We start from the raw sequence: 25,388 nt of genomic DNA on the forward strand, positions 1-25,388 counted from the left end.
TTCCGAGTACAGTTGATATCGTGAATACCATCATACATGTGTTCCAATACTGTGGACATGTTGAAATCACAGTCCACTGGTTTTTTTAAATGTATATCAACCTCTACATCTTGAATTCTTGAATATTTTTCTCTTTAATATCCTTTTAAATTTGAGATATTGAGGGACTTTGGATCTTTCATTTCTATTTGAACTTTAAAAGTAACAGACTTTATGTATGGTGACCTTAAAAAGTCATCATTCATGGTAACCAGGTACATATACTTCAGTCATAAAGGTGAGATAGGTGATTATTCAATGTGTAGCATGTTAGGAACATTGTGCATTTCTCTACAAAATATTAAAGACAAATGACTAACGGTTTTGTTCTGACTCTGCCCAAAACTTTAACCTTGACCTTATCTTTGAACTGATATAAGGTCAAAGTCAGTAAAGTATTCAGTCATATCTGTAAGTCTAGCTTTGTCCAAGGCCAAATTAATCATGATAACAGTATGATATTGGAGATTTCAAAGATTTAAATTCATTGCAAAACCTCCACAAGCAATTTAATGATGCCCTGGCGCCATTAATTAACTCCACAGTTCATGGTAACACTCTTTAAGATCTCATTTCACTGAAACTGAAAAGAAAACTCTAACATGGAGAAATTTCAATAGCACAGTTTATTTAATTCACTTACATAACATTGTACAACATAAAATTGTTGTTACTAAGATTTGATTCTGTAAAACAATTGGTAAGGTAAATTATATATTGCAGGGGAAATGTACACTCATGCTTGCATGAGCTTTATTTTCATAATCTTACACAAACTTGTGTCTAGCATCTGTAACTGTCAACAATTAAAGACATAATCTTTCTTCTCTGTAAACATAAGACTGCTGCGGACTCAGCATGCTGTGAACAACTAAATCCACCAAGTTTTGAGACATCAGAAGGGACAGATCTATTTTTTTTTTTTGAATAAAGTTCACATTAAGTTCGTTCTTTATGCTGTCCGTAGTATGATGTGTACACCTGAATCTGTGTCCACTATATCACTGAGCTCACCCACTTTCATTGAATAGGTGGCATCTTCAAACGGTTTCTGCATCTGTCCTCTCCCAAAGGGACCTAGATCTCCACCCCTCTTTGCGGAGCTGCAGTCACTAAATTGAGAAGCCAGTTCTTCAAAGGTGGCCTGTCCACTGGTGATTTGATCCCTGTACCCTTCAAAAAGCAAACCACAACATGTTTATCAACTGAGAATTCAATTGATTATTTGAATATGTTTCTTCTGCAGTGCTCACCTACATAAAAATACAGTACTTTTCACAACTTGGACATACTCAAACAAATGTAACTCACCTCTTAATATCTTTATAGCCTCCTCTTTGGAGCGAGTGATGTTTTCCTCCCGCCAGGAAGATGGCCGCCTCGAGTCTCTGTGCTTCACCAGCAGATGTGAACACTGAACCATTGCAGCCTTTTCTGCTGGGGCGGTAGGCCTGTCCCACTGGCTTTCCTTTGTGTGTTGGTTCAAATAGTATTCCTTACCTATTAAACAATAGAGGTTATTAAAATTAAAATTTTCCTTATTATTGCTAAATTTCATTATAAAAATTAAAGTGTAGTTTAAAAGTTAGTGACAACACAAAACCAAAGACCTCTTTCACATATTTAAACAAATTCATAAAATTATAGTTTCTTGAAATATTAGTTTTTGCACAAAATGATTTCAACTACCCCAGTACACCTGATATTATACCCTGGCCAGGCCACTACACTTTTCATATACCCCCCCCCCCCCCTTCAAAAAAACCCCAAAATCCCAGTGAAAGAGGGTGCTGAAAATGTCTGATTTTCAGAATATCTGATATTTAAATTTACAAAATCATTTCAATTCTTTCCACATTATCAGCAATTTTTAAAGCTGCTTGGTCCGATTTTTTTGTAATTACAGTATCAATTTTTTTTCCATACAAATCATTTATCTTAGAAAGTTAAGGACTTTCTCCTATTTACACCAGCAGAATCAGTCTCCTTTCAAAGTTAGAAATATTCAAAGTAAATAAAAATAATTTCTCTTTGGGCAAACGAAAAAACAAACCAAAATGCATCACGGGAATGTTTAGAAAAGGAAACCGCTTGGTTTCGTCCCCTGAATGATTGGGGTTATTCAACCCGCATGCTATGCATCGATTGTAAAGAGAGCAGACTTTAGAAATATTAGCGAACAAAACGTACACATGTCTATTTGTAATTTGTCTGATTATTTCGACCTTTATTTAAAGCGATGTCAAATTCGTAATACAACTATACACGTCTCGTCGTCAGGGGTGAAATTTAATATTAGGCGAAATAACAAGTTACCTTTTAATGTCGTTTGTTTTGTTAGCAAATTTTGTACGTATTTTTCTTCATTGAAATTTGGCATAATTGACGGATAAAACTACTGCAATGTCTATTATTATACATATACAAAGCATAGCCATCGTTTAAAAGTGTGCATAAAATTTGATATAAAATCGGACCAAGCAGCTTTAAAAAGAATACTATAAATCAAGTTATTCCAACTTTGTAAGTAGGTCAAAGGTTAGCATGGTTAGGTGAAGGTAATCTCAAGCATCTATATATAATATTTGAGAACTCGGGCATGTCTCTGATTCAGGTGAAGAAAAGATAGTGGTGGATGATTTTTATTGTCCATAAAATGCACTTGTAACACACGTATATATCAATAACTTATTAAGTTTATCGATAGTAAGATTGACAATACACCTGCATGTGATTATTTGGTCAAGGTTGTTGAGAAAAATGGGCGGGGCCTCGAAGTTTCGTTGCGAGGGAATGTACTCATGCATTTGTAATGATATGCGTTGTGTATTTATGCTAAATTTAAATTCTTCTGAAAAAAAACCCTCAAAATTATAGAGAATTTGGTGTTAAAAAATCATGATATTAAGCATAGATTATGTGTGATTTATTACCTGCAGACCGGCTCATTCGCTTTTCCCACCCTTCTGGTAAATCGTCCGCCATGCTTTTTTTGTTTAACAAGAGAACAATGATAAGTAGAGAAGAGTTCCGATGGATATTTAACAATCACTCTTGCGACTAAGAGTTTCTTTGTGATTGTTAAAAGGATAAGTTTAAAGTAAAATGATAAATCAAATAATCAGTGAAAACTTATTTTTAAAGATATCTTATCGATTTTTAGAGTAATTTTACTTCGTGTTTATATTTGCGGTCAGGGTCAAAGGGCGTTAAAGACAACTTCCTGTGAATAAGTTTGACAGAAGCAGGTGTAAGTATTTTCGTTTGGAACTGTTGTTGTTTTTTTTGTTTAAAAACTCCTGATTGTTTAACGTTCCATCTATTTTTTTTAACGTCAACCACAGTTTCTAGACTGTCAATATCTCGTTTAATACCAAATATTTTATAGATTCGCATCATGATTCATCCATTCATTGTTTGCCAGTGATATTTGGTTGAGTTACTTTTGGATAAATTGGAGGAGTTTTGACTATTTAACATCGACCATTTGAATATAGAAGAATTTGCTTTCATGGTTTATTTTTACTCCGAACTATTTTGATCAACTAGAAATGATAACTGTAACAGTGTAACAAAAAGTTCAGTTCTTCTTCTTGTAGCCTCTTGGGTTGTGGGTATTCCTTTCAAATATTGAGAACAAGTGATGTTTCAAATCAGTTGAATTGTTTTCCAGTCAAGTAATCCTTGAGATTCTCACACAATGAATCATTTGTCTTATGCTGTTTTTATCTCTATTTTTAATTTTATAAAAATCAATTTGTTCCTTTACTGTTCGATCACTGTTCAAATGCTTGTAATTTTTTCATTTTCCAATTACCTGTGGTAAGTTTAGAATTTGAAAACAATCTAACTGGATGTGCTAGATTAGGTTAAGTTCACAGGTCCAGATCATCAGTTTAAAATAAGAGGCGCAAAATGCAGAGTCCCGGGTCTGATAGTTATATGGCATCAAGGTGCAGGTGTGATCTACATGTACCTCCTTGGGTCAATTAAACTACAGATATAAATTATAATGAACGTTTTATTATTTTGATCCTCGATCATATGGTGAAACTTACAAACAATATTTCTTTAATTAATTATACAGTGTTTAGTAATGGAATGATAAAATTGTTAGGAACTTTTTTTTACACAAACTTAAAAAACAGTTGTTGTTTATTATGTTTTACGTTATCAATTTTTCAGAGAGTGATCTGTAAATCTAACAATATCAAACAAAGAAACAATGAATGTGCATACAATATGAATTCAATCCACCCACTCAATAGAAGACCATTTTTCCTATAGAGTCTGCATGTTTTCATATTGAATCAGCATTTTGCTTTAAATCACTTATTTTAGGATGGATATAACTGATCTAGAGACGTTTTTTCAATAGCGATGAAGTCAATATATACTACACTGGTAGTGTTGATATTCTTGATACAATTAGTGAATCTTTTGGAGGGTTGTGCCTAAATCTGATTTTGTCTAGACAGTGATTCATGTGGTTCATCAAATTGTGTGTGTACTAAGTTCATTGGTTCATCAAATAGTGTGTGTAGTTCATGTTTGTGTGTGGTAATATACATGCATGGCAGTAGTATATTTGTATTTTGATTGGTTAATTTTTTTTATTGTATTTTGATGGAATTTTTCTTGTTGAATGTTGATTGTTGCTTGTTTAGAACTATTGAATTCAAACAGACTTTATTTTGATTTATATTGAATCATTTTTTTTTTTCGGGGGGGGGGGGGGGGGGGGGGGGGGGGGCGTGCTTTTTGAAAATTGAAATCTTCAAAGATTGCCCCCCAAAAATGTCAGAAGACAGAAGCTCTATATAAAACATTAAAAAAACAATCACATCCAGAATACATTAGTAATATTTAATATATTAGTACATGTAATATTATATAAAACATCAAAAAAAAAATCACAGCCAGAATACATTAGTAATATTTAAATCTATTCATCATCATGAAACCATTAACATTTAAATGGTGATTAGATGCTGTTTAACATACATAAGATACTAAATTGTATATAACTTGAAAAAAGTGAAAAATTGTTACCAATAGATAACATTTCAGAACATGTATTATATACTTTATTCTGCAAATTTTAGCATTTTTAAAGAACAGTGTGTTATATATATGTATGAGAGAAACATGCACAGCACATAATAATAATAGTCTATTTGACAGTCTAATCTTTGACATTAGTGATTGCTTGAAAAAACAGAAGGGAAGGGGTGTGGGGGAAGGAGATTATGTGGAGAGGGGATCGAGAGATGTCTGTTACTAACACATTTGACTTTTAATGATAATCTGAAAATTTTATTTTTCGTTTTTTTATATAATTCAAAATCATCTTTATCTAAGTGAATTGTAAAATTCCCCAATAGGTTTGGTATTACGGTAATGACTTATACATGTATATTGATCCTGGAAGTGATACTGTTGGTCCTTATAACCATTCAAGGATATAAACTTCTGTAATTTGAGCCAGTGTGTGTGTATTCTGTTATACGCAAATGCTTTCGTCTTTCCATTGCGTAATCCTCTCTGTGACCTGTCATCGTACGTAATTATGTATCTATTGCCGGCAAAGTTTGTGTCAAAAGTGACACTTTCCCTCTATGATCTGCTTCTATGTATACATGTACTGGTACAGTAGATATAGGTATGTGTAGGTATCTTTTCTACAGTCATTCTGTTGATAGATACATGGACCAGTATTCACAAATATTTATTGGTTCTGGTGTATGCGTCAAATGCAATTTAATATTGATGTAACCATGTAAGATTGAAATGAATAAATTCTTGATATTATTTGAATAGAGAATTAAGAGGGTTTTCTGTGTGAAAATTTTCATTCCTTTTTTATTTATTTTAAGGCATTCAAAAATTAAAACAAAAGTACATTTTTGTAAGTTTCAGTCCTCGAAAGAAATCCTATTTACTTTAATTGTTTTATCTGCATACTTTAAATCAGAGCTATGCAAACAGATTCTAATCATGTATTAAAGACTTCAAGACAACATGAAACTGGTAGTCTATGTGACAGACAGATTGCCTAGCTAGTAATGTCTGGGATAGTTTAACCACCCATTCATAATAATGTGTTAATCTGTTTTGATAAATCACACCAGTCATAGCCACTGGGCCTGATGGTGGCTGTGATACACAGATGTTTCAGGGCCACAACAACATGGGCCCTTTTATTGGAATGTTGTAAACACGTGTAATACACATGTTGTCAACATTCACTTTTGACTAATACATATACTGTACTTAGTAGCATACAACCAATCCCAGAAAATATCTCTCTCTCTCTCTCTCTCTCTCTCCTCTCTCTCTCTCTCTCTCTCTCTCTCTCTCTCTCTCTCTCTCTCTCTCAATGAATAAATAAATAAATTCATATAGCAATCAATGATAGGTGCAGGCACACAGCAAAGAAACTATTGTTCATATTTATTACCGGTATGTACCATAACTTCTGAAGGTGTGGAATTTTATCTTGTCCAATTTCTTGATTTTCATCTAACAGTCAATCTTCATTAATATGGTGAAGTTATATAATGATGTAACTGTCAGCCAATAGGGGCACTGAATTATTACATTCTCAACGTAGATAATGGAATTTAAATTTAAAGGAAAAAAAAAAGATAAATATTAAAAATTAAGAGTATTTTGATGTATATATTGATCATATTGGTAGACTACTTGTATCTTTAGTAGCCGGTTACCATATACCTTGGAAGACCTGATAGAAAAAAAAAGAAAAGGACATATTTTGATGTTAAAAAACTTCCTTGAAATACTATTCAGGAACATTTATAATTAAAGGTCAAGTTATTAAGGAACATTTATAAGTCTTATACACCAGCCCAGAAAAAAAATTTATAGGTGAAGCCCAATTGCGCGTGGAGTGACTGTTGCGATAATTAGCTGGAGGCCATGAGAAATTGACAAGTTGGCGTTGAGAACTTACCTCATCCTGCTATGATCTCATGTAGATGAATGAGTGAGAGAAGAAATGAACTTAAAAGTGCGTTTACATTCTGTCTGGTAGAGCAGTGTTTTTGGAGATTTTTTAAAAAAAATTTCAGCAGTCTTATTTTTTTTTTTTATTGGCAAGTGCAAGTGTGAAAAAAATTCTGGAGTGAATAGCCTTAAGTGTGTGCAGCAGTGTGAGCAGTAAGTCTTTGTTTATAATACATGTAATTTACTGAAGTTTTGTTATTTTGAATCTAGCTAGCTGTACGAGAATGACGGGAAATTTGTATGTGTGTTGTTTAAGTACAGAGTGCTTTGTCAAGAAAAGTGAAATGAAGCATTCATTGTCCGACTAACAGATTACCTTAATTAATGCTGTGGTTTTTATTTGCAAGAGGACGGAAGCCACAATGCGAAGTGAAATCTCCAAGATCCTTGTGCTTTGATAAATGGCAAAAAACTGAATTCTAAATCATTTGTAGTTTTACCAAATATTACTTGAAAGATCCCAAGTCTTTTTTTTTATGGTTCAAGGATCTTTTCATTACTTGAGTTAAGTTGCCGAATAAATGGGAGGAAAATTGTAAAAAAGAATTTGTTTTGATGTGAAGATTGTGATTCACTATTATATTTTTTTTTTCATATAATGATAAAGCATGTGGATTTGATGATAAGAAATGTCGGATATATAAACTCACTGAGCAAGGACATTTATGTGAATTTTCTGGTGGCAGTACCTGGAACTGTGGAGACAGCTTGACCCCCAGAATATTTTTTTGGCGTGGGAAACTCTTGAGGGACAATATTGGCCTAGATAAATTGGCTCTCAAGAAAGTATGTCTAGTATTTTTTGACCACCGTTTTTTTGGCAGGTGGTTACAATTGAGAGGGCTATACACTCTGTGAAACATTTCCTCACGTCAAAAAACCAACTTGTGGTTTAAATATTGACACACAAACTCGCGTCAAACATAAAGGAATTAGAATTCTGTGGAATGAAATTTTTTTTTTCTTGATTCAAGCCCATTGTGTGCTTTTATCATAGCTGTGTTAATTTACATTGACATCCTAATGTGTTAGTGGGTCTAAGGATCACTGAGCAATATCCTCAGAATCCATTAAATATTTACAAGAAATGCTGTCCCTCATACTGTACTGCATGTTTTTCCATTATGTATAGATATTGCCATTCGGTGATATTGCTTGGGTTGACAAGTTTCATGGGTGATTATTGATCATGTTAATTACAGTAAGTGTGAGAATACACAGTCTATACTCCTGCCTGGATGTGTATTACACGATCCTCAACTACTGTCTTGTTGTGTTTTACAGGTTTGCAGGGAAAAGACGTCAGAAGTCATGAACACAGAATGAGGAGACACTGAGGAGGTTAATTTATCTCAATGTCCACTAGTGAGGTCCCAGTGGCCTCGAAGTCTGAGGTACCCAATGCACCTTCCACCTCCTCCTCCTCCTCCTCCTCAAAAACCACTATCCTCAATGGGTCCTCAAAGCCTGAGGAGAAAGAGGAGCAGGGGAAGGACAACACGGCAGAACTACTGGCCAAGCTAGAGGAAGCAAATAAGTAAGGAAGAAATTTCATGGCTTGTTTATTGATTTGTAGGGACACCCATCTAAGTGTTTTTTGTGTTTCTAATTGAATAACCTTCCATTTCGCTTTTTTTTTCTCACATCTGAGTAATTAATTAGCAATGAAGTTTGTGTATGCTATGGAAAATAGGGTATTTATATCTCTTTAGCCAAATGTGATGGGGACTAACTAGGTAGATATCGATGAAATAATTATACCGGTACATGCACATAATAGCATCACAATAAACCAATTTCATTAAAAGGATGAGGCATTACTTGCATGAATGTACTGCATTGCCATGGTCAGGTAAAATATATATATATATAAATATATATATTATTGAAAAGTGAGCCAGGCAGAATGTAATGAAAAGGGTTATGTTAGAAAGAAACCTTGCCATGGGGTGGGTTTTTTTTTTAAATATTCTTTGATAGTTAACATTCTCTTGCAGGAAAAGAATAAAAAGCACTTGTGCTTAGATATTAACAAGCTTTGATATAATTACATTTAAAACTTAAACTGGTAGGTACACAGAACCAAATATGTCAAAAGATGTCTTAAACATATGGAAATGTCAAAAGATATACCGGTATATTTCAAACGTTGGGTGGGGTGAAGATTTCATGACCCTGAAAAGGGGGAGGGAGGCTTAGTTTTCTACATCACGAGACAGGGAATTTACATTTGGATTTGGTTCAGCAACAAGTGACATGAAAGCAGACCAGAATGATAGACATGAGTATGTAGTACTTTTCCTGCAGACTAAAAATTAATAGACTTGGATTATGCAAATGAGCAAGATCAGGAGAAACAAGGTGGATAGTTCATAGCTTATTTACATACTATTTATTCCTTGCCAATCATTACATCCCTAAGTACAAAGGAAGGTTGTCTAGTGCATACATTATTTCTTCTTGGTTTGTGTGTGTGTGTGTGTGTCTCTCTCTCTCTCTCTCTCTCTCTCTCTCTCTCTCTCTCTCTGCTGTCTATTTCTAGTATATTGCTGATATGTAAAGACGAGATTAGGAAAAGATTGAACTTAATAGTTAGCCAGTGACATTGCAAAAGCATATAATTGATCCTTGAATACCTTGAATACTTTGCTTATATTACTGAATCCCAGAAATGAAATACCTTTAACAACCCACCCCACCCATACCCCTCTTCTCCCCAAAGAAAAGGGATTTATGAAACATACTGTCCAAAAAAAAATGAAAAAAAAATAAAAACATGAAAGCACAACATGCCAACAAAAAACAAATGGAGAAACAGATATGTACCGTGGTCAGTGCGTTCATTTTGTTGTCTGTCAGTATTAAACATATGTTGTCATCATCCTAATATCATAAAAATCTATTGGCTAATTTTAGAAGATGAGCCACTTGAAAAATACTTCACCACCTCTCCAAATGCAGTGAGTGGTTTATCAGTAGTTAACCAGTCTTGCTTTTCCCCGGACATCGTCAACTGCATTTCAGTTCCTGTAGCACTTCCTAATCCAAGGGGGCCCTTCAGGGTGTGAGGGACTGCGTTCTTTATTGATAATAATAATTATGTTTCATCGAGCTGTGAACAAGTTTCAGAACAAGTGGCACTGGAATGAAGAACTGAACAAGTTTTGGGGTGATGTGGTTCAGGGAGGGAGGAATATCCTTGGTTCAAGGTACGGGGAGAGGGAGGTTTTTTTTAGGGTTTTTTTCTATCATGGGTAGGACGTGGCAGTTACAGCTACCATAAGTTGTGTCAACGATTGTTGTTGCTGTCAACAGGAAAAGCAGAAAATGAATAGGCCCTGAACAATTGAGGATTTGTTCAAGTTGACAGAATCAAGAGCACATAATTTTGGGTTTTTTGGGGTGTTGAGTTATTGAATCCAATAGTTCCTTTGGCTATTTTTTTTCTTGTATTTTTGCATGAAAAATGTTCAATGAATTATGTTAAAAATGACATTAAGTGGAGGGTTTATTTTCATAGATCTAATGTTATCTAGAGCTGCATCTAGTCCAATTTTTTTTTACAATGATATATTTAATATTTTGGCTGCTGTTTTGCAATAATTGTTATAGCTATAGGAGGAATGAAAGGAAAATTCAGAAGGAAGATTGATGGATAATATTGATGTGAACTGTTTGTGATGGTTGTCAAGATATGAACAAATCAAAATTTGATTAAAATTAAGTGGATTTGAATCCCATTTGAATTACACTTACATAATACATTTGTGTATTTCTTACACACAGTATCATTCAGTCAATCAGAAAATAAGGTACAGATCTAGCTATATATTTACCAGTATTAGGCCTGGTACTATATGTAAGGGGGCAACAATACGTCAGCAAGAAGCTTTACAGTGCCAGTATACCAGTACTACAATGCCAAGTTTGGAATAAAATATTTCCTTTAAGAGTCAGTATTCAATCTTTTTTTTGTAAGAAATAAGATTTTTATATAATTTAAAAAGAGTCGCATCCAGTAATATATCAGCCATCTGGTATCTACACTCTGATGTATGAGTAGAATTTCATGAAAGACAACATAGCTATCTCTGTGTTTCTAGAAAATATCTCTCTCTCTCTCTCTCTCTCTCTCTCTCTCTCTCTCTCTCTCTCTCTCTCTCTCTCTCTCTCTCTCTCTCGTGAAGTATTGGAATGTTAGTTAATGTTTATCAATAATAAAAAAAACATCAACCCATCAAAAACTTCTTATTGAAATTAGAATAAAAAACAAAGCAGTTCATTGACAGGTTATTCCCACACAACTCAGATATTTACTAGTATTCTTTGGTTGCTTAGAATACAAAATTGATTAATTTCCGTGCATTATAATTTGCGGTTCACTGAAAAAGCCTTGGAAGTTTGACATCTCTCTTACACAGTGATTAATCATCGCTCATCAAAACAAGGAAGAATCTCGTTACGACTTAAGATATTGGTTTTTGTGCATGCGGTAAATGAAAATGTTCGTTTTATGGAGGAGCAGGTAAGCCTTTCAGTTGTTAAGCTGTCACCTGGGTATAAATCACACACTGCTTATGGTCTCTATCAAGGTGCAGTAATTTCGGCCAATCTAATTAATGTTCCATATAAGTGAAAGTGTAGATTGGCAACTGGTTATTTCCCTTGAAATGTAACGGCCGGCTTGTACATATGGTCGTAAAATACTGTTCTTTTGATTGCTAGTAGATTAATTGCAAGCACTGTGTACAGAACGATTTTCTGGAAGTGGTTATGTTCCTGAGTATCATACTCTCTCAGGTTGATTGATGAAGAAAAAACTACGATGGAATAAAAAGAAAAATCAAACTGCGTTAGACTGATATTTTAGAATCTAAATTTGATAAACAAATTATTTATCATTGATTTGATCTGTATAGTGTCATTCCTGGGATATTTTCAACCCAAAATTGATTTTTTGCTTCAAACAGCATGTATGTTTGAGAAATGCTTGTAAATACCTGGCCTGGTATGCTGTCTTGAAGCATGTGATATATAGTCATTCAATGTACACACAGAGAAACATTTAAATAAGTATTTAAATCAATTTCATTCTTATTTGGGGACAATTCAATTCAATTTATTGACTAATTAGATACCCTTATGGGCAAATTAAGCGATATGCACAATACAGTAAAACACAGTTATGGCGAACATACTTATAATGAATTGATGCTTACAGTAAAGAGACTTTTATTCCCCGTGATTTTACTACATGTTGCAAACATTAGGGATATTACAAATTATGCTTATAACGAAGTAAAGTCATGCATCCTTGGCAATTCTTTATAAGCGCATTTTACTGTATACTGTACACATACAAAAAGGAAAGAGTTGTGTGAATGAAAGAGAATTGTAGATATTTTAGTCACTGTAATAATCAAAGATAATCATTGATCATGGCATATTTCTTGTTTTAGACTCCTGGAAGCGGATGAGAAATCCTTGGTCAGCCTTTCTGTTGCCCCCTCCCCCACCCCCAGCCACTCCCGGAAGGGCTCGGGGTCCAGTGTGGTGTCCAGTACTTCCTCCAACAGTCACTATAGTAACCAGCAGTCCACAGAGGAACCAGAAAACAGTATGTATAGGGGAACCAGTCAATGAGATGAAAACCTCTGACCCTAACCCTCACCTTTTTTTTAAAGATGTGTGGGAGAGAGTCAGAGTGGAGGCCATATTGAAAAGTGGTAATTCTGGAAAAGAGCTGGTTTGCGACTCTGTCTTCCTTTCGCAACTTTATTTATCAGATCTAGCTTCTGAGATGCTGGCATTTGGTAAAGGAATGATTTTGCTACAACTCATTGATCACTATTTATACCATGTTTCTATTTTCTTGGTTTAAACGGCCCTATTTTATGTGTTTTGTGCTGTCATCATTGCAAAGAAATCCAGTGGCTATATGAAAGGACTTATTCCATGTAATGCTTCACCGTCAGTGATAAGGCCATGTAAGTGGTGAGAAAGCATTTTATTTTAAAAGTACGTTGTAGAAGAAATATTCATTTAGGGAATGCTCACCAATTGACATTTGGATCTGCAAAATAAAGTTGTTAAAGGTAGGCAGAACCTTGACACCAGCTACTTCACAGAGTTTGTGTCCTCAAAATGGCCTCTACTCTAATTCTTCATTGCAAATATTGTAAATAAAAGTCATGATTAGAGTCAGAGGAATCATACTGCTTATAGTATATATGAGCTGTGTAAATACTGTTGTTTCATCATAAATTTGTTGATCATCATGGATATTGTTGTTGACAAGATCCACAAAATGAATTTCCAAGTCATGAAAGATATGTAAAAAATTATTAATATATTGAATTCTGTTGTCAGTGAATTCATGTATATTAGCTTGCAACTGTAAAATATAATAATTGAACCCATGAGTCAAAAATTCATGCTCACATTATACATGATTGTAGGGGAAACCATGCTGTTATAGATATGCAAATTGGTAAAGATAAGGACAATACCTGAGTATAAATATTTTAGAAAGAGGGTGTAATTGATATTTATAGTACATGTATAAATTCAATATTACATGTATAACTAAGGAATTGAGGAATGAAATTAATTTCTACCTATGTTATACGATATAACATAATTTGGGGCATATTCAAGTTATGTTATGTTATAGTTGTTAGAGAATTGCTGCAACTGAAATCATGCACCTTATAGGTAGAAATTAAATTTATTCCTTATAATTTAATTTTCTACTACCCGGTATTTAAATCAGATAATAAGGCCCATTAATTAGTTAAAATATATATTAATTTGTATAAAATTTAAACGTAACGTCAAGCGGATTAATATGTTTCGCACGCACGTCTTATTGTGACGTAGGCAAGTTATGTTATACAATATATATGAATTTGTTTAGCCAATCAAATGAGGCGTTACAATCAGAATTAAATTATTAATGCATAACACATTGATTGGAATCAAACAAATAGTACAGTGTAGTTCATAATCATTATCCCAACAAAGACGTCAGCCGAAACACAATGCTGAGACGTCAGCCGAAACACAGTGCTGAGACGTCGGCCAAAACACAATGCTGAGACTTCAGCCAAAACACAATGCTGAGACGTCAGCCGAAACACAAAGCTGAGACGTCAGCCGAAACACAATGCTGAGACGTCAGCCGAAACACAATGCTGAGACGTCGGCCAAAACACAATGCTGAGACGTCAGCCGAAACACAATGCTGAGACGTCAGCCGAAACACAATGCTGAGACGTCAGCCGAAACACAATGCTGAGACGTCAGCCAAACACAATGCTGAGACATCAGCCAAAACACAAAGCTGAGACGTCAGCCGAAACACAATGCTGGGCTGCAAATTCAGGGGAAAACAACAGCATATAAAAACAAATCTACAAACAGATGCATAGAATTATAAAAAAACACCCTGTAATTTATTGTAACAGGATGAGATTGTCAAACCAAAATTAAAATTAAAAAAAGACAAAAAAAACTGGTGCAGCTTTAATTAGCTTCTGTATAATGCAATTAGTGAATTTTTTTCCTGCTCAGACTTAATTATGGTGCTCTACCGTAGACTGTCCAAACCATTGGAATTGATATAAATGAAATTTTATTAAAGTTTGAGAGACAATTTCTAAGATGCATGTATTTTTATCCCTTCCCCATCCTAAACATGTATGTATAAAGGCTGCTCAAAACATAACGATGTGCCATGACCTTGACCCAAAGTCTGATGAATGTCAAGGTCTATTTACATGTACATTATTTAAGTATATTCTTTATTTAATATGCAAATGTATGTCAGGTCTTCATTCCTTAAATGCTTTTATTCTAAAGTCCTGAAGAGAGGTGGGTGGGGGATTGTTGACCCTGGCCCACAATAACTTAATATACCTATAGGTGCTTTAATTGGTGTGGCCCCTAGTATTGTTAACAAAAAAAAAAAAACATTTATAGTGATTTTACTTTTCAAAAATTGATGTTATCAACTTTTACCAAGACATTTATTCTTTTTTAAAAATGTCAAAAATTTGATACAGCATAATGCACCTTTGACAGCATCTTAATTCTTATAAATATCAAATATGCTGAATTACTTCAGGTGAATTTTAAGATGACATATATTTAAAAGTGGTTTTTTTTTAGATTTATAATTAACACTTTATATTAAATTACTTACCCGTCCTTAATTATTGTAAGGTCTAAAGAACATGTTGTAGTGTTATCAGGTGATTAATGGGGAAAATTTAACGAATACATAAGATTGATGCAATAGTTAATATATAGAGAAAATCAGAAGAGGGTTTTTCCTGAATCAATACATTTTAATAGATAGTTTTAATGAATACTTGTAATTTTTGGGCATACAATATTTATTTGAAGTTCATATCCTCGGTATAGTGTTGTCGTAGGGAAGTATTTTAATCTACAGGAAATATTCACGATAAATGAGGATTGTTGTCCTATAGCGACACGAAATGGCCATTTGTAGGCTGTTTGTGTTGTAATTTTTCGTCTGGCGTGGATTATGCATAGGTTTAAATCCAAACGCAAAAGGTCGTTTGAGAAACTGTTCAATAACTTAGCCTCTACAAGCACAAGTTCTGAAGATGATAAGGATGAATACGGAATAGGTGAGATTAAGGATATTGATTTGTGACTGTTTTAGATGAATGTTTACTAAATAATGTTGACTGATAGTTTGAATATCAGAGCTGTAAACATACATTACAAAAAAAGATGTGGCCATAAATGGTCCTTAGGTCATCCGATTAGAAAGTTCCCTAAAACCAGCACTTGCCTGCTACTTAACTGGTGAGTCTTTGATATGTGCTACAGTTAATTCGGGGAGCTGAGCTCCAGTACCTTGATTCTTTTCAAATAATTTTAAGATGTAACCCAGTATTGTGTGGTACATGTGGATTATCATTATGCATTTTAGTTGTTGTATAGTGATCAAATTTCCTTGAAACTGATATATTACAAGAGTTTAGAATTTGTCTTTTGAAAAAATGAGGAAAAAATTATTGACGTTAATGAGATAAAGAAATACCTGATAATGTATATATTTCCTTGATAATAATACATGTACTTCATGAAGATTTTGATCATTCATTGAATTCAAATTAAAACTGTGCGTGGTCCATCATACATTGTGGGATTTGCCTTTTATTTTAATTCTAGCAAGTGGACCAGATCGTTTAAGAAAAGTTCCACCAGGTACTTGGTTTATTTTTACCTTTGACCTCGAATTGTAGTTTCTTAAATCCTGTCCCAATGCCCCCCCCCCCCCTTCCCCCTCCCCCTCATTCACCAGAAAACACCACCACACACATACAAGAGCATTACAAATCTTGTCACCCCAACAAATAAATGTACAATGTACCTCAACAAACCCTCTGTTATTCTGTCCCTCTCAACATGAGAAATATGGCCCCCATCAGCTATGTACATGTATCTATAAAAGAGAGATCTTGGAACTCCATTTTTTAATTAATAAGGAAGAAATTTTTCATTTTTTTTTTAATCTTAATAAGTATCGCTATTTTTGTAGATGCAGCTACAGGAAATGTCTGGGAAATCTGGGGAAAGCTCGTCAATGACTGGGATAATGCCAGAAAGAAAACATCCCTCATCAAGGTATAAGCAAGAGCGGGTACAGATAGTAATTAGCGTTTTAATTACCCAACATGGTCATCTTTGAGACTTGAGTAAGATCGAGTCCAAGTCATGGTACAATTGACACATGTTGCATCATGTTGTGGTCGTACCAGGAAAGTATTTTGTGGATCATGATGTTAATTAATTGCTCTTCATTATCAGAAATTACTCTATATATATGGCTTGATTGAGTCTGAGTCCGAGGGATTTGAAAATTTCAACAACAAGAAAGTCATGGTACAGAATCTACGACACTATAGATTGCTAGAAATATGATGGATTTTCTTGGTCAGATTAATACCTCTGCAGTTTATATTAAGAAAAAAATGTGTATTACACATGAGTTACTTTGATATTCATAATTTGGATGTTAAGCCTTAAGGTGGAGAGTCAAAGCAGGTGCAATAAGCCATGCACAGGTCCTGTTCTGACCCCTAGCATAGTAACTGTTGAACAATCAGGACAGGATCATTATTTACTAAACAAGATAAACAGACAGGGACATTTTTTTTGCATGTGTCGTTATATGGCCACCAACCAGTAACATTTCATTAAGAAATTAATTCTTATGGTACGTGTTTACCTGAGCCAAAAACTCCCTGTACGTCATTGATAACAGCAAAAACTATTTAGATAATTCATCAAAGCATTGATTTTATGACTCTTTTTTTTGTTTCTCATCTGTTTTTGAGTGATTGCTGTTCAGTTGTGGACAATGATTTTTTTTCTTCTGGCTATTGAGAATTGGAAGTGGTGTTGGGTTCATGTATCATATCAATCGAGGAGGTTAAAAAAAATGACTGAATGAAAATATAAACAATAGAGTTACCACCTGCCTCCATCACCCCCCCCCCCCCCCCCAAAAAAAAAAAAAGAAATTACAGGAATTAACAGTCAAAACTTAATTAAGCTTACACACTCTCAAACTGACAAGTGTCATGACAAAGATCAATCATGAACATTGAACTACGTCCAAATCAATACAAAAATAGAGCGAAAATATTTTAATTCTAAGAAGAGTACAGAAAAAAAGGTCACTAGATCTGAGGACTTGTTTGATAAAGTACAAAAAAAGTATACTTTTTCTGTACTTTTTAAAGAAGGTACTAAAAAGTATGTACTAAGAGCATGAAAAAAGAATACTTTTTGTACAATGTATCCTTAAAAGATGAATATTTCTTGAATATCATACATGTAGAATGTTTGAAGGGCATGAAAATGAATCAAAAGTAAAAATTCAATATAAAAACCTGTTGAATGAAATCAGTACCGGTAATTTCAGCTTTAGAGATACTGACAGGTAAAGAGATCCATAGTCTCTGAGATGACCAAAAAAAAAAAATTTTGCAGGAGCTGGTGAGGAGGGGGATTCCGCACCACTTCCGGGGCCTGGCCTGGCAGCTGTTACTGGGGGTGCATGACTCACCGCACAAACAGCTGTACGTGGAGTACCTGAAGCAGACCTCGCCCAGCGAGAAGCTGATCAGGAGGGACATCGCCCGCACCTTCCCTGACCATGACTTCTTCAAGGAGAAGGATGGACTTGGCCAGGAGAGCTTATTTAATGTCATGAAGGTAAGTTGACTGCTTGTAGCTTTATATCTTGTACCTTTAAGGATACAGGTATTTATGCTTGAAAAAATATTTTCTGATAAATTATATAACCAATTTATTTTTAAAAAATGAAAAGAATGTTTTGCATTGAGGAGAGATGCACATGCTTGAAATCAACTCAATATTTTATAGATTCAATAACTGTGCAGAGATAATCTGTTGGTAAGACTGACAGTATCCCTGAAACAATTGTGTATTTGCTTTGTAGGCGTACTCCCTCCATGACCGAGAGGTGGGCTACTGTCAGGGGAGTGGGTTTATCGTCGGCCTTCTACTTATGCAGGTCAGTGTCTCACTGAAAATCTTCACATCATGAAAGATGTAGGCATATCAGTTTAACATATGAAATTGAATATAGATGATTTACTATTGCTGTAGATTTCACTGGTATATTTCTGTTCAAAGTATTAATTTCATTTATCTAGCAAAGTGATATACTCAGTATTGAATACACTTGGAGAAAAAAATTGGATTCATCCATTAGCTTTTTATTTTGTCATTAACAACTGATGTAACTGTTTTAATTTTATGTGAAAATTTAGAAATGCAAAATAATTGATGCATAGAAGAGAGATTTAATTTAAATTAGACTAAAGCTTGTTCAAAAATATCAGTCAAACCTATATAAGCACAATACAGTAATGCCAATAACAGAATCTTGTCTTTGGATTTCAGATGCCGGAGGAAGAAGCTTTTGCCGTCCTTGTTAAGTTAATGCAGGACTATCGTCTCAGAGAATTATTTAAACCCAGCATGGCTGAACTAGGCCTGTGCATGTATAAACTGGAGTGTCTGATACAGGTGACTATTATATAAGTAGTGCTTTTTTGGGAGGGTAACAGTTGAAATTGACACCCCGAGAAAACCATTGTCAACCGACGCGAAGCAGAGGTTGACAATAGTTTTCAAGGGGTGTCAATTTCAACTGTTATCCTCCCAAACAGGCACTATTTATTTTATTGTACTGAATGTCTTAATTTTTAAAAATCTTAACTGGTTTTTTTTAAAGAAATGACGTGAATTCTACGGCGAACAGTACACGCATAATTTTCGCGCATGTAACAATTCGTAATGTTACCTGTTGCTAAGTGTGTTGGTAACGCTGACGGTAATAGAACGGATTATCAACTGCGTCTAAACCAATCAGATTACAGTATATAACATGAATGTATAACAAATTTGATTACTGTACCACAGAACAAATTAAAATCCGCCTGAGATTAATTTTTTTATTTAGAGAAGAACACATTAAAAGCAGCCTTAGATCAGATTTTCATTAAGAAAATTGTAAATACCACAGTTTGATAATGAGCTACACCTGTGGATGTTGATTTGGATAAAGTGATACCTAATTGATTTTCTACCTGGTATATGGAGAATTTCTATCACTTGTATTCAGTATACATATTAAATATATACAAGTACATACAATTGCCTATTTCACTTTTTAGTACAAAGTAGTCTTTGTCATTTCCAGAACCAAGCAACACACTTCTGCCACACTTAAATTAATCATTGAATGATACCCAAAAAACCCAAATTCTGCTTTCAATATGCTACTGGTTTTTGAATACACTGTATTTCCAACCACAAAAAACAACAGAAGTGAATCTATAAAGATATGTTAACATTCAAAATGGAATTTGTATTTCCCTCAGGAGCTGTTGCCGGACCTGTACCTCCACTTCCAGTCCCAGGGCTTCCATACCTCCATGTACGCCTCCTCCTGGTTCCTGACGCTCTACGCCACCTCATTCTCCCTGTCTCTCTCCTGTCGAATCATGGATTTATTTATTTCTGAGGTAAGTGAACGCCACCTCATTCTGTCAGTCTCTCTCCTGTCGAATCATGGATTTATTCATTTCTGAGGTAAGTTTATGCAACCTCTCTCTCTCTCTCTCTCTCTCTCTCTCTCTCTTCTCCTTCCTGTTTGGTCTTAGATGTATATATTTCTAAGGCAACTGATTGTGGGAAGAGGGAGATAACTCTCATGATCAGTTTGTGGTAGGGACAGTATTGAACAGTAACCTAGCGCTATCAGAATTGCTGTAAGTTATGGACAGGTACCATATTTGAAAATATGTGTACTTTTTTGAAAATCGGCAAAGATATAACCGGTGCATAAATCTCTTCTTGTTTCAACAGGGTATGGATGTGATATTTCGTGTGGGAATTGCAATACTACAAACTAGTCAAGAGGAACTTCTGTCTATGGATATGGAGGGAATGCTTCAGGTACACTTTTAAATAATTGTCATATTTTTCTCTATATTAACTGGGTACATATGGCTCCGATGTACCACTTCACTGTCCCCTATCCAATATGCTAACCCCATCTCATTGGCGTCCAAGTAACAATGTCCATGTGTTAGGACATTTGTGTTTGATTTGGTAATTCTAATAATTGTCAAATAGTTATAGTTTTAGCAAAGGAAACAGTATTTTTATATTAATCAATTAAAAAGTCGAATAAATGATACATGTAATGTACAACATCTTCATATGCCACCATACCAGCTTCCCAGAGGAAGTTTTATTGAAGTGTAAAAAGCTTCAAAATTCTATACATTTTGACGTCATGTATGGGGATTCTATGTTTTGAGACTGAAAGCAATTTAATATTTATATTAATATATTTTAAATCTTATTAAAGGATTTGTACAAACCACTGATAATTTTTTTTCAGCATTTCCAGAAAACTTTGTTTAGTCAGTATGAGGGTGATCCAGACAGACTGTTTAACACTGCTTTTGCTGTCAAATACAGTGCCAAAAAGATGAAAAAGTAAGTTTATATCAATATGAGTTCATATGATTACAAAAATATAAAAAGCAGCTACACAGTAGGAAGACAAATGGTACCAGTAGTAATGTTCTTTGAATGCTGAATCCACATTAACTTACCACATGGTCCCACAAAGGGGGTGCATCATTTCAAAACCACATCATGGTCCTGCAAGAGGGGTATGTTCATTTCAGTATCTAAACAGGCATTTAAATATATCCAAAGTCCAACAAAGGAGAATCATATCTAGATAGTGTGCCACAAAGGAGATGTGGCATATTCTATAAGGAATGGACGTGATGCTGCAATGCTTGAGAAGCTAGACATCTTTTTTGGCCTAATTCATGTACATGTTATGGTTCCAAAGTTGATATCCATCCCCATCATATAGTTCTATTTAGGTTTTTGTTTCCTTCCTCAATCACTTAATGATATCTTGTGGTGGATACCTTTTTCTCTCCATGATTATTAAGGTGAAATAATATTCCTCATCATGATAATATTTTTGATTTTGATATCAGAGCTCTAAGACTGATATCCAGAAAGCAGTTCCAAAATGAGGACTTATTTGTATCAAAGTCCAGAGATATGCTATCGTTTTCATGGATCTGGCCTGGGGGCCATAAAAGTTTGACGAGCTCACTTTTGATCTAAGTCTCACTTTTAGCAAAGGAAGATATAGTGGAAAAGTGAGACTGAGATCGAAAGTGAGCTCGTCTAACTTTTATCGTCCCCAGGCCAGATGAACTGTTATAAGTTTACAGAGAAGATTTATTTTCTACCTCATAGTCTCAGAGAGGTGATGCATCCACTGTGTACCTCACACCTGCCTTTTATGCATTTGACTGATTTTGTGTGAGCCTATTTTATTGTTCAAGAAGGTAACAAGAAAATTGAAGGAGCAAGCACAATTAAGTGTTCAGCGCTTATAAAAACCCTGAGTATGCATGTACAGAAAAGAGATAATGTGGAATCATCATTGTTCATGGGGGACTAATGTTCGTGGCTTTGGGTAATTATTTTAACCCTTGCCCAAAAATTTACATCCTCACAAACGTATATGCAAGCATTTAAATGATATGTATTAAAGTTATCAAGAGCTTGCTACCAATGAAATTATGTCCCCAGGAACCAGGAAAATGTTGGCTATCTACAAACATTGACCACGAAATAAAAATGAATCCACAGTAAATAGAAGATATAAAGAGTGGAATTTTGGAACTGTTTACTGGTTGGTGGTATGCAAAAAAAAAAAAAAAAATAGTTACCTATATAAGTATATAGGGCATTTATTGGTCATACAGGGCAATTAAAGACTTGTAAATGAAAGGGTTTAGGTTTTATCCTTAAACTGACCCAAAACATGTCCACTAAATAGTGGGTTAAAATAATCAGCATTATGACAAAGACAATCTCATTAGTGCATGGTATTAGTGTTTGGGGAATTAACCCAGCTTACGATAAGTCACTCTGACCTACTTAATTTTGAGGTTCTCCAGTTTTAATGAGAAATCCCTGAATATAGGGTTCTTTGTGCCTTTAATAATCTGCCAGCTCCCAACATCTCCACTGTGTCAATATTTTGTATTGACAAAAAAATTATTTTAAAATCTATTGTGACTTTTAATTCAGGAGCCTTGTTAGGTAAAAGATCAAAAAGATTGCTACCCGGGTAGACGACGAACAAAGTCTACAGGAGGGAAAATTTTCGATTTACCATTAAATTAATTGGTAAAAGTCTCCCTTAAACAAACTCCACTGTTGGTTGGGCAAATTCAGGGAAGATAGGATCTCGGATTGTGTAAGGGTAGAATCCCCTTGGTCTTATGTGTGATGTAAGAATTAATGGACCGTTGTCTCTCTCTCTGTGGATGAAATGTGATTGTCCTCTTTGGATTAGGAGATTAGTGAGAGTTTCAATAAAGATTGAGACCAGGATTATTTACTCTGCACTTGCCCAGTGTATTAGGATATGTTATGATCAGCAGTAAAATTCTCATGTGACTTAACTATAGGAGGAAAGGGAATATTGCTGTGGGATTTACCTATAAAAGTCATTGAAACAAAAGATTTCTAATTGGGAAAAAAGTAAAAATGACACTTGTGGAAACCCTTGATGAACTGTTTGATGTGATCAGGAAAATTCAGCCCAGGTACCTGTATATTTTAATTTGCTTTTGATTAGCACATATTTGAAAAGAGTCTTGACTCCAAACAAATTAACATTTTCAAAGTAATTAATGCTAGATATTTTGTAATTCGTTGGAAAATTTACATTGATATATTCCATTTAAATTTGCAATGTGTTGTGGTATATATATCGCAGCTTTTATATTTATGATGTTGTATTCTTAATTAAGAAAAATTTACAAAATCCTTTGGATCAGTACACTTGTATTATTTGCAAAAGTTAACCTGAATAAGGTCAAACTAAGAGTTAACTTTACAGGAAAATAAACACTTTTTTGGTTAAAAAATGATAATAAAAATAAAACTTCTGACAAATACAGTATTGAGTAAATGAATTAATCGAAAATTAAAGTTACGTCATCTATTATGATGATGTGTAACCTTACAGGTATTCTAAAATATATTGGATTTTTCCATCCAATAAGCAAAATAAAATTTCCCTTCCAAATGTGACATCTTAATCAGTAAGGGAAAAAATATGAGATGCAGGGATATTTAAAGGGTAGTTAAATAACTTGGTTCGATACATTCAAGGCCCTGGTGCCAGTTTCTTGGCTATTAAATCCCTGTGTGGATGTTATTTCAGATATGCAATTACTTGTTCAGTTTGTTTACAAAAGGATAAGATACAAGGTAATAATTAAATGATGGTGGAACTTGACACTCAGTGAGCATGAAATTTATTCCACCCAAAACTGCTCCAAATTCATCTTCAGGTTAAATTACAGAGGGCGTTTTATATATCTAAGGTATTTTAAAACTTTGTTTTCAAAGGAGATACCTATTAAAGGTTTTGTAGACCTATGAAATTTTTTTTCACAGGATTTTTAAAAAAATTGCGTTTCTTTTAAAACACGGCAGTAAATACCGTAATATCCCACTGGAGCCAGGAAAGTTAACAGAAATTTATTTAGAGTTATCTCCCTTAGTTTTAGCTTGATTCAACAGACCATATTGTGTTGAGGAAAGCAACAGTGAATTGTTTGTACTCTGGGATTATGCTTTTATTTATTTAGTACCATAAAGTTGTGTGTGACCTATTGGCGCGGCCGGTCAAGCAGGCAGACAGGTGGTCTGTGTTGAATTGACACATTGATTTCACTTGTTTGAACTTCTGATAGTAATGCAGGTGTCAATGTTAAAATTCTTGGATGTGAATTCTGGCCTGTGATGAAACTGGTGGGGTAACTTGAGAATGTAATGATTTAGGGTAAAAAAGCTTTTTAATGATATGGGACAGTGGTGAATTTACGTGTTTTACCTTGATATTTTACACTGCTTCTTTGAATTCTAAATGATTTATGACAGGAATTTTTTATTCAAATTTGGATGCGTTAATGGAGCTCTGTAGAATCTGAAAGTGTGTGTGGTGGAATTGAATCTGAAAGGTTTTAAAATCATTATAGATATTGTATTTGATTCTTGATAAATGACAGTATTTTCCTTTTGTTGTTGGTATTATAAAGGAATGTGTCCTATCTCTGATGGCATGTTGATTGGACTTGAATTGTTTCTGTGGAATGGAGTTTTTACAAGTGGGATCATCTGCATTGTGCTCGTGTCAGGATCAATATTTCGGTGTATTGGAAAGCTCTCCGCCGCTGACTCTGAGTCAATCGTTCGTAATGGTAGAAATCTTCATTCATTTTTTACAAGAATTGTCAGATTGCTGTATCAACTTCTGGGTTTTGATGGAATTTTTATGTTAGGAAAGATGTATAGTCAGGCTATTGGGAGCAAACTTGTGCACATGTTGCAGGATTTTTTGCTATTTTTTCGAGTTCTCATTCCATTGATAATTCATATTTATTGATTTTGAAACATTGAAATTCAAAGGATATTTTGGATGATTCTGTAGATAAATAGCAGAGACTAGGCAATATATAGACACTGCACATAGATCTAATTAATATGGTTAATAATAAAATTTTAAAGTTCTAAGATTAATCAAAATTTAGTAAGATTTGAAACAAGAGGGGAGTAATTGCTGTTTTACACCTCTTTCAAGAGCACATTCCATTCATAATTTCAACCTTTGTTTTATTGCCGTT

At 34.3% G+C, this 25,388-nt stretch overlaps 2 protein-coding genes across 7 annotated transcripts in view; one reads left to right on the plus strand and one right to left on the minus strand.

The window, feature by feature from the left end:
• Nucleotides 1–647: 647 nt before the first annotated feature.
• LOC105339815 (putative peptidyl-prolyl cis-trans isomerase dodo) lies at nucleotides 648–3,129 on the minus strand. The gene is made up of 3 exons (XM_011445551.3): nucleotides 2,973–3,129; nucleotides 1,351–1,539; nucleotides 648–1,212 (listed from the first exon to the last, which is right to left on the minus strand). The coding sequence occupies exons 1-3, from the start codon at nucleotides 3,022–3,024 to the stop codon at nucleotides 992–994; spliced, it is 462 nt and encodes a 153-aa protein (XP_011443853.3). The 5' UTR covers nucleotides 3,025–3,129; the 3' UTR covers nucleotides 648–991.
• A 3,947-nt stretch (nucleotides 3,130–7,076) lies between these two features.
• Nucleotides 7,077–25,388, plus strand: part of LOC105339814 (ecotropic viral integration site 5 ortholog) — a 32,779-nt gene continuing 14,467 nt past the window's right edge. For 3 of the 6 annotated variants that reach the window (XM_011445545.4, XM_066076220.1, XM_066076222.1), the window contains exons 1-11: nucleotides 7,077–7,218; nucleotides 8,350–8,602; nucleotides 12,525–12,682; nucleotides 16,273–16,308; nucleotides 16,643–16,728; nucleotides 18,100–18,324; nucleotides 18,572–18,646; nucleotides 19,039–19,164; nucleotides 20,022–20,165; nucleotides 20,509–20,598; nucleotides 21,050–21,147. In XM_011445545.4, coding sequence (XP_011443847.3) covers nucleotides 8,421–8,602; nucleotides 12,525–12,682; nucleotides 16,273–16,308; nucleotides 16,643–16,728; nucleotides 18,100–18,324; nucleotides 18,572–18,646; nucleotides 19,039–19,164; nucleotides 20,022–20,165; nucleotides 20,509–20,598; nucleotides 21,050–21,147 — 1,220 coding nt within the window. In that variant the 5' untranslated portion in view covers nucleotides 7,077–7,218; nucleotides 8,350–8,420. Of the gene's footprint in view, nucleotides 7,219–8,349; nucleotides 8,603–10,086; nucleotides 10,275–12,524; nucleotides 12,683–15,543; nucleotides 15,723–16,272; nucleotides 16,309–16,642; nucleotides 16,729–18,099; nucleotides 18,325–18,571; nucleotides 18,647–19,038; nucleotides 19,165–20,021; nucleotides 20,166–20,508; nucleotides 20,599–21,049; nucleotides 21,148–25,388 lie in introns of those variants that run through there. The other 3 variants (XM_066076221.1, XM_011445548.4, XM_011445549.4) reach the window with 3 other exon arrangements.

This window comes from Magallana gigas, chromosome 2 (assembly GCF_963853765.1).
Source record: "Magallana gigas chromosome 2, xbMagGiga1.1, whole genome shotgun sequence".
Lineage (NCBI taxonomy): Eukaryota > Metazoa > Mollusca > Bivalvia > Ostreida > Ostreidae > Magallana > Magallana gigas.

Bases quoted from the DNA above. Each gene is read 5' to 3' on its own strand.
- LOC105339815 (XM_011445551.3), bottom strand. From the start codon at position 3,024: ATGGCGGACGATTTACCAGAAGGGTGGGAAAAGCGAATGAGCCGGTCT. The intron at 1,540-2,972 runs GTAATAAATCAC...ATTGTTTAATAG, and splicing joins GCGAATGAGCCGGTCTGCAG to GTAAGGAATACTATTTGAAC. The intron at 1,213-1,350 runs GTGAGTTACATT...TGCTTTTTGAAG, and splicing joins GGCTATAAAGATATTAAGAG to GGTACAGGGATCAAATCACC.